This window comes from Gymnodraco acuticeps, unplaced genomic scaffold (genome assembly GCF_902827175.1).
Source record: "Gymnodraco acuticeps unplaced genomic scaffold, fGymAcu1.1, whole genome shotgun sequence".
In the NCBI taxonomy this organism is placed as follows: Eukaryota; Metazoa; Chordata; class Actinopteri; order Perciformes; family Bathydraconidae; genus Gymnodraco; species Gymnodraco acuticeps.
Window position 1 is genome coordinate 190,912 of NW_022991376.1, and position 13,327 is coordinate 204,238.

The 13,327-nt window shown below is 42.2% G+C and overlaps 1 protein-coding gene across 2 annotated transcripts in view; it reads right to left on the minus strand.

Annotated features, from left to right (window-relative positions):
* Positions 1–12,805, minus strand: part of LOC117563079 (formin-like) — a 28,144-nt gene extending 15,339 nt beyond the window's left edge. The window contains exons 1-4 of one of the 2 annotated variants that reach the window (XM_034241238.1): positions 11,176–12,805; positions 6,757–6,935; positions 1,936–2,044; positions 20–81 (exon numbers count right to left, since the gene is read on the minus strand). In XM_034241238.1, the coding sequence (XP_034097129.1) occupies positions 20–81; positions 1,936–2,044; positions 6,757–6,935; positions 11,176–12,751 (1,926 nt within the window). In that variant the 5' untranslated portion in view covers positions 12,752–12,805. Of the gene's footprint in view, positions 1–19; positions 82–1,935; positions 2,045–2,268; positions 4,600–6,756; positions 6,936–11,175 lie in introns of those variants that run through there. The other variant, XM_034241239.1, reaches the window with a different exon arrangement.
* Between the last annotated feature and the right edge of the window lie 522 nt (positions 12,806–13,327).

A 13,327-nucleotide genomic window follows, 5' to 3' on the forward strand; every position in this document is an offset into this window, starting at 1 on the left:
CTCAATCATTGTCACTGACCTGTAACGTCTCCAGCTCCTCTTTGCATTCTCTCTTCAGCTGCAGGAGAGCGGCCTGGTGCTCTGACAGGAAACACAGCAGAAGAATCTTTTTTTTAAACTTCTTACAACAAACACATTTCAGTCAGACAACTCACGTGTTTCTTAATATGTTTATTAGAAGCAGCATATAGTTTGAGTTTGGCGTCTAGGCTCGGGCCTCATCACTCCACAGATTTACAAAGAACATTGAGTGATGATTAGATAACTATCCCCCGGGCCTACAGGTGGAAGCTGGGGTGGTGGTGGGGCAGGCGAGCAGTAGCAACATGAAACACAGCAGTAGCAACATGAAACACAGCAGCAGGAACATGAACACAGCAATAGCAAGTGAACACAGCAGTGGCAGCAGCAGCAGCATAGCGAGGACGCAGAGGCAGGAAGACCTGGCAGCTTAAATAGAGCGGCATGTTTAGGAGAATGCGTTTGGTTGGTTGTAAGAGGGACGAGGTGCGTCACGTGTTAATGTATCATTGGTGCTCGAGTTGACTGCCTGAACTAGCTCGCAGGCTTCACCCCATTACTTTATTATTACAGCAGTGTGGCCCTAGAGTGCTTTACTGTACGTTGGTGATGTTGTCGGGGAAGAAAACATTCAGACACTTAAGGACTGATTCTGCATGAAAAATCTAATTCATGTTTGAACACTGCAGGAGGCGGAGGGCTGCTTGAGGACAAACTAACAATACAAACCTTGACCAGATGATGGCAGTAGAGCTTTGAATGAAAGGAAAACATACACACTGGCACACAGCTGACTGATCTCTATACAAAGAGGTCAAGCTAACATTTATCTGCTAATGGGTGCCTGTCATTCGGAAAGTGTATTCACTTTAACAGTTCCTACAGGAAATGTATTTGGGTGTGTGCCTGCAGTTGTATCCATGCTCAAGCAGCCTTTGATAATAGGAAGTAAGTGCAAGTTGGTGTCATTTACAAGCAGGATCACTTGTATGTCTTTAAAGGTGGGGTAGGTAATTTTGGAGAAACCAGCTCGAGTGCGCTAGAATTTGAAAATACACAGCCTGAAAAAAACTGCCACTTCCTTACAGAGCCCCTCCTGCAACACACACGAACGCGCACATGACCAATGAGGGCACGAGATAAGTTTGTGTACAGATGGAAGGCTGACAGGCAGGTAGGCCATCCAGTTACTTTAGCCGGGCCGGCTCAAATGATTGGTCGTGCTTTTTACAGCGCCACGGCTTCCACAGATGACGTTTTTTAATGGATTTTTTTTCAAAGCACTGAAGATATTCATTGCTATCGGGATGTTAAGAGCATTCCATGGAATATAACAAAAAGTGCATCTCGAGCCGGTTTCTCAAACTTACCTACCCACCTTTAACCAAAAATGTTTGACCTTTTTTTCTCCTTTTTAAACATTTGACACCTTATTTGCAGCCACCACATGGTTTCATGCAATCAAACGTGTTTCTATGTCATAATTGCATCTTTCATTCTGGTGTTAATGTTGATGGGCCACCTTATTTAGATATACATGTATCATCTTACAATCCAGCAGCTCAGCCATCAAGTTCGTTCCAGTTTTTGTTAAAATGGCCATCGAGTAGTTAATTCCAGTATACATGTTAGCATTGAGAGTGGTAATGTTGTACTGGAATATATTTTTTAAATGTACACAAAGCTGCTTCAAATCACCACAGTGTGTACAGTAGTCATGTCAATTCCTTCACAACTGAAGGTGGTGGATGTTTGCTGTGGATACACTCAGGGTGGAGCTGTGTTTGCTTGATATTACGCATCTGATATCACAGAGTAAACACGGTGACTCCCTCCACTGCTGTCAAATTCACTGCATGGCATTCATATTATTGTTGAACATAATGAATCTGTGTGGATTTTATATTTGTGTACCTGCTTCTGTGTATTTCAGCCCAACTTTTTCCTCCTTCAGTGGTGGCCAGACAGCTTGAAGGCGACCTGGCGTTCTCTCCTCTCCATCTCCTGGGGTGGACGCTTCTGACTAAAATGAAAAAAGAGTTTGACATTACAACATAATATAACAAATAGAGCTTCTTCACATGAGGGTCGGTATTGCAATCATGTCTCTAGTCTCTGTAGGCTATTTGTATTTTATGTACAGCACTTTGGCTTGACCAAAAATTGTTTATAAATGTGCTATATAAATAAAACTTGATTTGATTTGATAGCAAGGTTAGTCGATTCTAGATGATACACAATTCCTACTTTGCCATCAGGGGAGTCTTTCTTCTCTTGCGTCTTATTGGAGGATCTCTCAAAAAGCGCCTTCAACACATCTTTATCTGCTCTTATCTTCTTCCTCACTGCGTCCAGGTCTATCTTCTCAGCCGGGTCCCTCTTCAGAGGCTTTGGGGTGAAAAAGGCTTTGAAGGCATCGAATGCCGCCTCTGCGCTGGACGCAGGAGGCTTGGTGGACTCAGATGAAACCTCTGCTTCCTTCTCTGTTTCAACTTCTTCCCTCTCGTCTTCTTGACTTTTTTCCATCTCATTCTCATCTGCTTCAGCCTCCCTTTCCGTCCTCTCCTCGGTCACCTCGGTCTCATCTTCGCTCTTTTCCAGGTTCAGCAGCTGTGAGATCTGGTCCAGGAAGCTCTCCTGGGATTTACCGTCCGATTGTTTATCAGGGAAAATGTCTCTCTTTGCTGGTGATGAGGTTTTGATCCGGGCCACGGTGTCGTGCTCGGGCCCGACGACCCCCTTCCTCAGGACCCTCAGCCCGCTGAAGAGGGCCGGGAGCTGGATCTGTTTGTCGGTGGGAGAGCTCGGTTTAAAGGTGGCTCTGGTGAAGGTGGATCCAGGTGGAAGGTTATGGGTTGCAGATGTTATGGAAAGAGGGTCTTTTGGGGCTGGAGGGTAAAGAGGGGAGGAAAAGTCTGGAAATTCATCTCTTTTCTCTTCTTCTTCTTCTTCTTCTTCTTCTTCTTCTTCTTCTTCTTCTTCTTCTTCTTCTTCTTCTTCTTCTTCTTCTTCTTCTTCTTCTTCTTCTTCTTCTTCTTCTTCTTCTTCTTCTTCTTCTTCTTCTTCTTCTTCTTCTTCTTCTTCTTCTTCTTCTTCTTCTTCTTCTTCTTCTTCTTCTTCTTCTTCTTCTTCTTCTTCTTCGCTTACCTCATCTGATCCGGTCCTCTCCTCTTTATTTTGGATATGAGATGACGAGCCATCAGCATGCTCAAATGTTGGAGTTAATATCGGTTCTTCCTCAACGCCAGGTCTTGTCCGAGTCACTATAATTACTATATTTTCAGATCTACTTTTCTCAGATTCCTCAGGGTCAGAACCGACATCTGAACTGGAAGCATTTGGGACACAATCATCCTGCATGTGAACATTTTCATAATCTTTTCTTTCTTTCTTATTAACTTCTTCAGTGGCATCCTGCTTGGAATGAGAATCCCAGCCTGTATCCATGCAGTCAGTTGAAGTATGTTGATATTTTGGTTGCACAGTTTCCTTCAAGGCACATTCATCCAGCGAGTTCTCCGATATGCGACAACCCTCGTTGCTGTAGCCGTTAACTTTGTCATATGGCATCTTATTCTCGTCTTGATTTGTTGTAAAGGTTTCAGCGTTGGCAGCCACACTTTGCTGCTCTGTTAGGTTGACATTACACCTCTCCTCCTCTGCCATGTCTGAGTCATTTCCTGCTTCTCCTTTAGTTATATGTCTCACTGTATTACAAGTCATGTTCTCCCCATCATAAAGCAGTTTAACATGCGATAAGGACTCTCTACTGTTCTCCACAGCTTCCTCAAAGCCATTTTTCTTTATATCTAAACTCAGCTCAGTGTCTCCTTGAATTACACCCTCGTCCTCCTCCTCTATAAGGATCCTGAAGAATTTTAGGATGGCTGTTTGCTCCTCCATTGCTCATAAATTGCTCACAAATAAAACATAATCCAGAGTGAAGGGAGTAGGAAGATGTTGAAAAGCCTTTTCCACAATGTCAACATTGTTTAACAGCTAATATCTGAGACTTACTGTAGGTGCAACATCTTACTTCAGAACAATGCCGTTTAAGAGGCTGATTTGAGTGTTCATGCATCTGTTTGCCATGCAATAGTTTGTATAAAAACATCCAGGATCATGCGACTTTCATTTAGTATTAATAAAGATGCAAGAAATGTTGAAAAGTCACCACTTCTGAAAATCCGACCTGTTTCCGCTCCAGTTTGTTGAAAAGAAATAGATGTATCCTTTCACCGCTACAACATCTCCTTCATGTCTTACCGGAGAACTACATTTCCAAACTGGAAGTTAGTCACTCAGAATGAACGGGGAGGAATCCACAGAGTAACGGAAAAGTTTCCAAACCCCCGGCTCCATGACTCAGCTCAACCACAATTAAAAGTTAGCTCCACGTCCCGGTTTTAGTTTCCAGGTTCTGTCTCCTTTCCCCCCTCTGGCTCCTCTAAACACTATAGTTCCTCACAGAGCAGGTTCTTGCCGACCGTCCTGCAGATTGTCATAGTGTAATTGGAAGCAGATGGTGATTTCAGCCACTGTTTGTGACAACACCCTGACAGATCCGTGAGCTGTAGGGCGAAGCAGGCCACCCAGAACAGATGGAGGGACGCCACACCCAGAGCTGCAGGAGGGTAAATACAGCCAGCCGGAATCACTTGTTAAACGATAGTGTTTGTAAATCCACAGGAACGTTCAGCCCCCCTGCAGGAATTAGGCAACACTCGGCTAATCTGGACGTTTTAGCAGGACCAACCCCACCTACTCTGCTAATCAGCTCACCTTACAACCAACATGCACTGTGCAAAGTCAGAGGTTATTCAGATTATTGGAAGTTATCAAATAAAAGTGCTGGGTTCAGTTACATTGATATTAGCTCACAACTGTTATGTTTGTAGTGTACTTTTTGTATTGGAAAATGGTGTATCGAACCTGCTCAGAGAAACCAATACAAACATAGGTTTTCTAAAATTCTTCATACATATTTATACAAAATATAAAAATTATAAGTTGATGGGGACACAGATTTAATCAAATAAGGGAAAAATGTTCTATTAAAAGTGAAAATATATATAAAAAATGTACATATAAGTATATTTTACTTGTTGCTATGTTGGTTTGTACGTTGTTCTTTTTAAGTGAACAACTTGTTACAATCAAGAATGAAAAGTTAACACTTAATATAAAAATATAAATATGAATAAACAAGTACATTAACAGTCAAGGAGGTGATACTGAGCAATACAAAAGAAGGAACATTTTGATTTGATAAAGTGTAAAATATCATACAGTATGATACATTATCACACCCAGCAGCAGCTGACTGACATGTTTCCAGTATGTCACTTCTCTGTGTAACTTTCTCTGACTCTTATTGTCCTCAGAGCCTCAGCCTGAAGCTTAACTAGAACTAATCATACACACACTTATGAAGTGCTTTTATGCATTCCCCAGAGAGGGACACAGCGGCCTTTATGCGAGCTGTGTTCATGTAATAGGAATGAATCCAGATAACCCCATGAAATAGCATTAGAGTCAGAGAGCACGTCACACACACACACACACACACACACACACACACACACACACACACGTATGATCTTTACTGGATAACAACGGATATACATTTACCAAATATTTTCTGTTATTGTTGGGAATTTCTCTAGTTTTGAATTTTAAATAATGTAAAGTTTGTTAGAGGTCAGCATGGGTTTATTGTATTTAAAGAATAAAGTCCGTATTATAGACACATATTCTCTCTGAATTGATTGCATTTTAAACCATATATGGCGATCAGTTTTCACAATTGGAGAAAAAATGTGAGACTCACATTTTCAATTCATCTTCACGTCTTTATTGTGTTTTTTCAAAACTCTTCATTTTCACACATATTCTATGTTTTATGTTTTTGTGGTTGGAAGTAATTTTTTCCCCTAATTATTATCTATGTAATGTTATTTCGATTCCTTTTACTCTGGCGTTCTGATTTACTCTTTAACTCGTTTTAGATGGTCGTTACTTTGCCCGTTGGATTTATTATTATCACCTTTTTCTCACAAAATGGTCAAAATATAATGTATGTATTTTTCCTCAACTTTCAGCACCACACACTCACATGTGCAGAAGTAAAGAGGCGGAGCTTAAGAGCTTTAAACCCTAGTAAACGAACATGTCATGCCTACACAGAAACAATGCACCTACAGAGTTACATTAAACCCCTTCTGTTACGTACCACACACACACACACATACACACATACACACACATACCATGCATACATCACTTCAGGGGACATTACATTGACTTTCATGCATTTCCTGGAGACTTATCCTAACCTTAACCATAACCAACACATGCCTAACCCTAACCCTTACCCTAACCCTTACCATAACCCTAATCCTAACCAAGTCTTCACCCTAAAATGACACACACACACACTGCTGTATGAGGTGTTTGCTAAAACTTGAATTAAAAGACTGTTAGGCACTGTAGAATAGACATATAATAGAATAGACATATAATAGAATAGACATAGACCATGTAGCTTAATGTCATGATTGCTGCAGCTTTATTGTCACTAGAGTTATAATTATAATACATGATGAGTTTTTTAGGGAGTTTTTGACTATGGTCGCTGCCTTTGTTTGCAGTGCAGATAACACAGCCATTAGTAGACTATTTTCACTCAAATAAGTAAGGTAATCTGTTACACATCACGTCTTTAAAGCTACCCACCCTGAGCTCCGGGGGGAGAGGCGAGGATGGGCGTGAATCAAAGATGTCGTCTTCAGCGGCGGTGATGCGCAGGAAGTCGATGTGTTTGGGTCTGAAGGGATGAGAGAGAGACCTGCAGGAGGAGAGAGACTCCTCCACCTCCCGCTGCCAGATCCTCTCCTGTCTCTGCAGAGCCTCCTCTGGAAGAAAGGGAGTCACATCACGATTAAAACAGAATCTATATAATCCCAAACTTCAAAATAAAGTGGCACAAATGAGATCCTTGTGATACAGGTCTGTTTCTTTGATGACAGCAACAGTTTTGATTGAGTCGATTATGTCAAATATTAACACGTACAGTAGAGACAGATGAAAACACATTTAGACTACAGACAACACGTGCTTCAGAGAATACAATCCTTTCAATTCTTCTAATTTAATGGAGGGAACTGTAAAATTGCCAGGTGCCAATTTAATCAACACAAGAAAGTGTAAAAGACTCTCCAGCCAGGCAGTACATCTTGCGTGCTATGCTATTCAAGACATGTTTTGAAATTAAATTGGATGCATATTTAAGTAGGCAAACTATTTATTTATATATTTCTCTCCAACTATGCTTCCTGAGTTGCCACAGTAGGATAAAGGAAGAGCTAGGGGTTCAATTTCCATTGCGGTGAAGCTAAAAATACACTGTGTGGCATTTTGGATAAAAACATTACCAGATGTGGTCAAAGGCAGCGAGGCCTTGAGGAAAGGACTGTGCTTTCTTTCACTTCCTGCATCCAGATTTCCTCTTTGTATTGCCAAGGTTGTAACTAGTCCTCACTCTATCCTTTGAGAAACAAAGCCAACACAGATCCCACTTGTGTAACTTTCAGCGGACACATACCAAAGCCAGATTAAAAAGCTTATGGAATGTATTATCTGTCCAACATTTGAGGAGAACACTGGATGTTGAGAATTAAACCTGGGAAGACTTGGCATGTCTTTCTTCCTCTCGCTCTAATCGTCACCTCTAAAGATGTGATGCATTACACAAAGCTCAGAGCATTAATCCTATTTGGACAGCCGGCGTCCCGCTGCACCGGCTTTCATCTGACTCTAACTCAATATCCAGAATCAAGCCATTTCTGTACATGAATGAGTTACTTAACAAAGACTTTTCTCTTTGTGTTGTTCCCCTCAATTTTCTTTACGATTGCTCAAATCCGCTTATTCCTCACTGTCTCTGTACTGTATATCTTACTGTATATTACATTTCAGCAACCATCTCTTGAATATGAAGTTTTAACTGATTTTTGGACCTAAAGTAACTCTCCAAAAATAAATTCAGTCAAATTAGATCTTTTCTAGAAATTTGAAATACAGTTCTGCAAAAAAAACATGCACTGTATAAATTAATAATGACCTAATTAAGGGATAAATACAAAGCAAAACGATTCTTCACTATAGGAGAACATTCTTATTTCTTCTTAAATGATTGTGTTTATGGAGAGTTTATACACAGATAACAAAATGTCCTGGTACAATGAGTGGCAGCATGATGTACTGTATGTGCAACTAAAGTACAATCACACAACCTTTTGTTATCTTTTAACTAATCCACTTTGGTTTGCTGGTTAACATCCTACTACAGAAAAAAATCCACCAAGGCAAATTCCTATCACATGCCTCTCTATACACGCACACACACACACACACACACACACACACACACACACACACACACACACACACACACACACACACACACACACACACACACACACACACACACACACACACTGAATTCCTATTGCTGCTCTTTATACGGAATTATAGGTCATCTCAGGTCACTTGTTAATGCAGGACTACGTGTCTATATCCACATCAGGTGCTTACTTGTACTGCATGCCTGAGCTCACTCACACACACACGCACGCACACACACACACACACACACACACACACACACACACACACACACACACACACACACACACACACACACACACACACAGAGAACACACATACACCACACTGAGGAGAACACACACATACACCACACTGAGGAGAACACACACACATACACACACACCACACTGAGAACACAAACACACACACACCACACTGAGGAGAACATACACACAAACCACACTGAGGATAACACACACACACACACATGCACACACACCACACTGAGAACACAAACACACATACACACACCACACTGAGAACACAAACACACACACACACACCACACTGAGGATAACACACACACACACACATGCACACACACCACACTGAGAACACAAACACACATACACACACCACACTGAGAACACAAACACACACACACACCACACTGAGGATAACACACACACACACACACATGCACACACACACCACACTGAGGAGAACACACACACATACACATACACACACACACCACATTGAGGATAACACACACACACACACACACACACACACACACCACACTGAGGATAACACACACACACACACACATACACACACCACACTGAGAACACAAACACACACACACACACACCACACTGAGAGGAGAACACCACACACACACATAGACACAAACACGTTGGTATGTCAAAACCTGCAAGTGGTCATTATTTACAGTCTACCTCACATCCTTTAGGTCAACAAAAGCAGCTGTGGTGAGAAAAGTGTGTGTGTGTGTGTGTGTGTGTGTGTATGTGTGTGTGTGTGTGTGTGTGTGTGTGTGTGTGTGTGTGTGTGCGTGCGTGCACGTGTGTGTGTGAGAGAGTGGGTGTATGTGTGTGACCAGACACCATCAGGTTAAGTTCAGAGCGTCTTGATCGATGTTTAAATCTGACGCACAGCATGTAGCACCTTCACAGTCGTCTGCTCTTCTTCCTGCGTTCACTTCACTAACCAACCGCTAAAAGTGAATGTCTTGCAGTCACACACACACACACACACACACACACACACACACACACACACACACACACACACACACACACACACACACACATACACACTTCTCTCCTCACCCTCAGACCATGATGGTGCACACATAATGGAACTCATATGATTCGAGTTAATGCTGCAAGAACAGCTGTCTGAATTCCTCCCATGTTAGTGAACTGAATCTGAAACAAGGTCACTTTTCGAGAAAATGAAGTCAAAATGCGTTTACTGTACATAGTTAGAGAACATTATATTAACTTGTTTCAATAAGGACTAGGTATTGTTCCCGGTATCTTTTTGGTGTATTGACTATCAACAATTATAAACTGTCAAGCAGGATACTTAGCAATAATAGCTTGCTAACTGAAGATTCATATTTCTTTTTGATTTACTTGGGTATCATACCTACAGCAGAATTCCAAATATATGCAAAATAAAATGTTCACTTCAGAAAAAACTTCTGTTTTCAAACCTTATGATATTGGAGATTAAGTCTGACCACATAAACATGTTGTGGCTGGTTTTGAGCTGTCAATCTCATCGCATGAACTTCACCAGAACCACAGTGACGCGTCCTAAAACCCGGATGTAAACTCCTTCCGGTTCCTTCGTCAAAAACGCAATGCCATTTCTCCATAGGATTTTTGGAAAATAGCTGGAAATAAGGTCTGTGGTTGAGACACATTTAAGAGACGGATCACGTTTTGTTCAGCCGGATAATCTCCACATGTCTACCCTACTTTTATAATTTTCGAAGCATAATCTAGTCACAAGAAGCAAAATGCTAACGTTATGCTATAAAGGAACTACAGCAGGGTCGCTGCTTCAACGTCACGCCAATTTAAGATCCATATTCAAACATACAGATTCTAAATGGAACAAGTTGAAGCGTTTGAACACTTTGCAGGAGGCAGGCACTTGCTTTCAAGCAGAACAGGGCAAACAAATTTAGCGGAGTGTTTTACGTGTTCGGTGTAATGACGTAAAACGGCCTGGACAACTTCTGTAGTCTTATTCAGCCCCTTGTTAACAACCATCGTTTTTCAGACACGTAAACTCTTCAAAAATCACCAGCGGGGTCACTGCTGATGTATTTAATGTCGTAGAACAAAACGTGATCCGTCTCTTCAATTTGTGTCAAACACAGACCTTATTTGGAGCTATTTTCCAAAATCCTATGGAGAAATTGCATTGCTTTTTATCGAAGGAACCGGACGTGGTAAAAATGCTAACTTACTTCCGGGTTTTAGGACGCGTCACTGCGGTTATCTATAGAGTTTCAAAATAATTGTTTTAAGCATTTCAATGATTTCTTATCCATGTTGGCTTGAAAGCCTGGGCTCTGTTGATAAAGATCATGTGACTTGATCAAAAGCTTTTGAGCACACACCGAATTGACCTTGTGGTTTGACTGTTGTTTAAACTTCGAACCTCAGCTTCAACTTCTGTCATTTTTAATTGAACACATATATGTGGTTGTTGTAGCATTATTACCTGAAAATAGATGATCATATTTTCTGGCCTCACTGGTCTGATTCTGTTCATTCAGCCTCACTTTCTTCCTTCTCTTTTTCTTCTCATTATTTCCTCGCCCATCAGACACTTGGGTTGCACTCCCACATCTTCCAGCCCCCTGATTGAAAACACTGTCTTCAACTGAGCTTCTCCACCTTATGTGACGCTCAGAAAAGTCTTGTTCATGCAGGTCGGCCAGGCTCAGAGGTAGAGAGAACTGTCTGGAGGTGAACAGAGGAGACAGGAGGGGAGACATGCCTTCAGAGCCGCTGGATAACGTCCTTCTCGCAGATTCATCCGAGGCGACAGACAAACGGGGCGAAGGGGAAGCATGACGCACAGTAGACGAGAAGCTTTGAGAACATATGGTTAACGGCCTTTTGTCGTTTGCATCATGAGAAGTTTTCTTATCCTCTGTGATCGTCCTCTCTGTTTTTGCTGCCTCCATCTTCAGGGCCTGACGCAGACTCTGACTCAGAGCTTCGCCCAGAGCTCGGAGCTCCTCCACCAGCTGAGGCTTTTCTTCAGAGCACCCTTTGTTCTGCATCTCTACGACGTCTCCATCCTTCTCCTCGCTCCCTTCTTTAATCCAGTCAGAACTTGTAAGACTCACCCGGCGTATGATCCCCTCCACCTCCTCGATCTTTCCCATTACTCGCCGCTCTGCAGCCTTCTTCTCCATCTCCTCGTACCTCCACTGAGAGGACTTCTTCTCTGTATCTCCTGCTTTCTTTATCTCATCTGTATCTCTTACCGCCTGCTGGGCTTTTTGAGTATTCCTAAAATTGTCTTCTTGTTTCCTAGAGGGGGAGATATACGTTAAGAACGTATCATTGTCATACTCAGAGAGGTCAGTGTCTGAGTCAGGGAGAGCACTTTCTTCCTTTACAGATAAATCCTTTCTGTTTTTGCTGAAAGATTTATGAACATTAGCAGTCAAAGCATCAGACAGATTCACTCTCCATGCTGGCTTCAGCTCCTGTGAACACTTGTTCCTCTCCTCAAATGATGAAACCCTCTCCTTTCCCATTCCTCTGTTTCTCCAGGCTGCAGGAGTGCACATGATCGGCTTGTTTTCCTCTAAATCCCACTCCCCGAAGGTTGGGGGGCTCGTTATCTGGAGCTTTGTCAGCCTCCTCGCCTTCGGAGGAGCCTGAGGAGTCCCGGGTGTTATCTTGAAGTTATGCTCGAAGCCACCAAGCCCCTCCACTCTTCTCCTTCTTTTCCGAGGGATCTGTAGTCTGGGGGATTTTGGATCCTGTGCACAACCAGGAAAGTTCAACCTAGTGCCGTGTTGGTTTCCCATGTTCATGAAAGTCTGGCACTCCAAACACAACGGGAAGTCGTCCAACACTTTGCTGAATTTGTCTGCTTGCCCCTGCTTTGCTGTGTCTACCGGACCCTCTTCCATGCAGTTGAAAGTTAGTCCTCCTTGGTGCTTCAGATGGGCTTTAAAGGGGGCCGCGGGGCCCCTGCAGTGAGAGAGGGAAGGACTCGTGCAGCTCCTCTCACTGATCGGGATGAAGAGGTTTAAGGTCGCGCGAGTGCTCTCCATGATGTTATTTAATTAACGGAGATTAAGCAGGAGATGATTCCTTCGCAGCATGGGTGGATTTATTGGAGCGATGAGACCTCTGCACAACAAAGGGAATCCTGAAAGACAGAACGTTTATTTGACACTTTCAAATTAGTTTAGGTGCATGTGTTAAGTGCAGATGGAACCCTTAGATGCATAAGTTGGTCTTTTTTGACCCGGTGAGGTGGTTTTCTTGAAGTATCTTTGTAATTACATTTTTGTTATCATTTCATATTCCAGATATTCCTCAAAAAACATGTTTTGGATATCATGCCATTCACATTTTTAATTTACATTTTAAGAAATTGTAGTTTTTGTATTTCTACCCCAAGCTTCCATAAGTGGGTCAACAATGACCCGCATGCATTTCCTATGGGATCCTATGGGAACCTTTGATGCTTATCACCTGTTGCTGTCAGGAATACATTCACTGTGGACCACACAGACGACATCACAAGTGACACCTCTCAGGAAGATTATTATACACAGCAAGATCTGATACCTGTCAGTATAATAATAATAATACATTATATTTGTATAGGGCTTTTCAAGGAC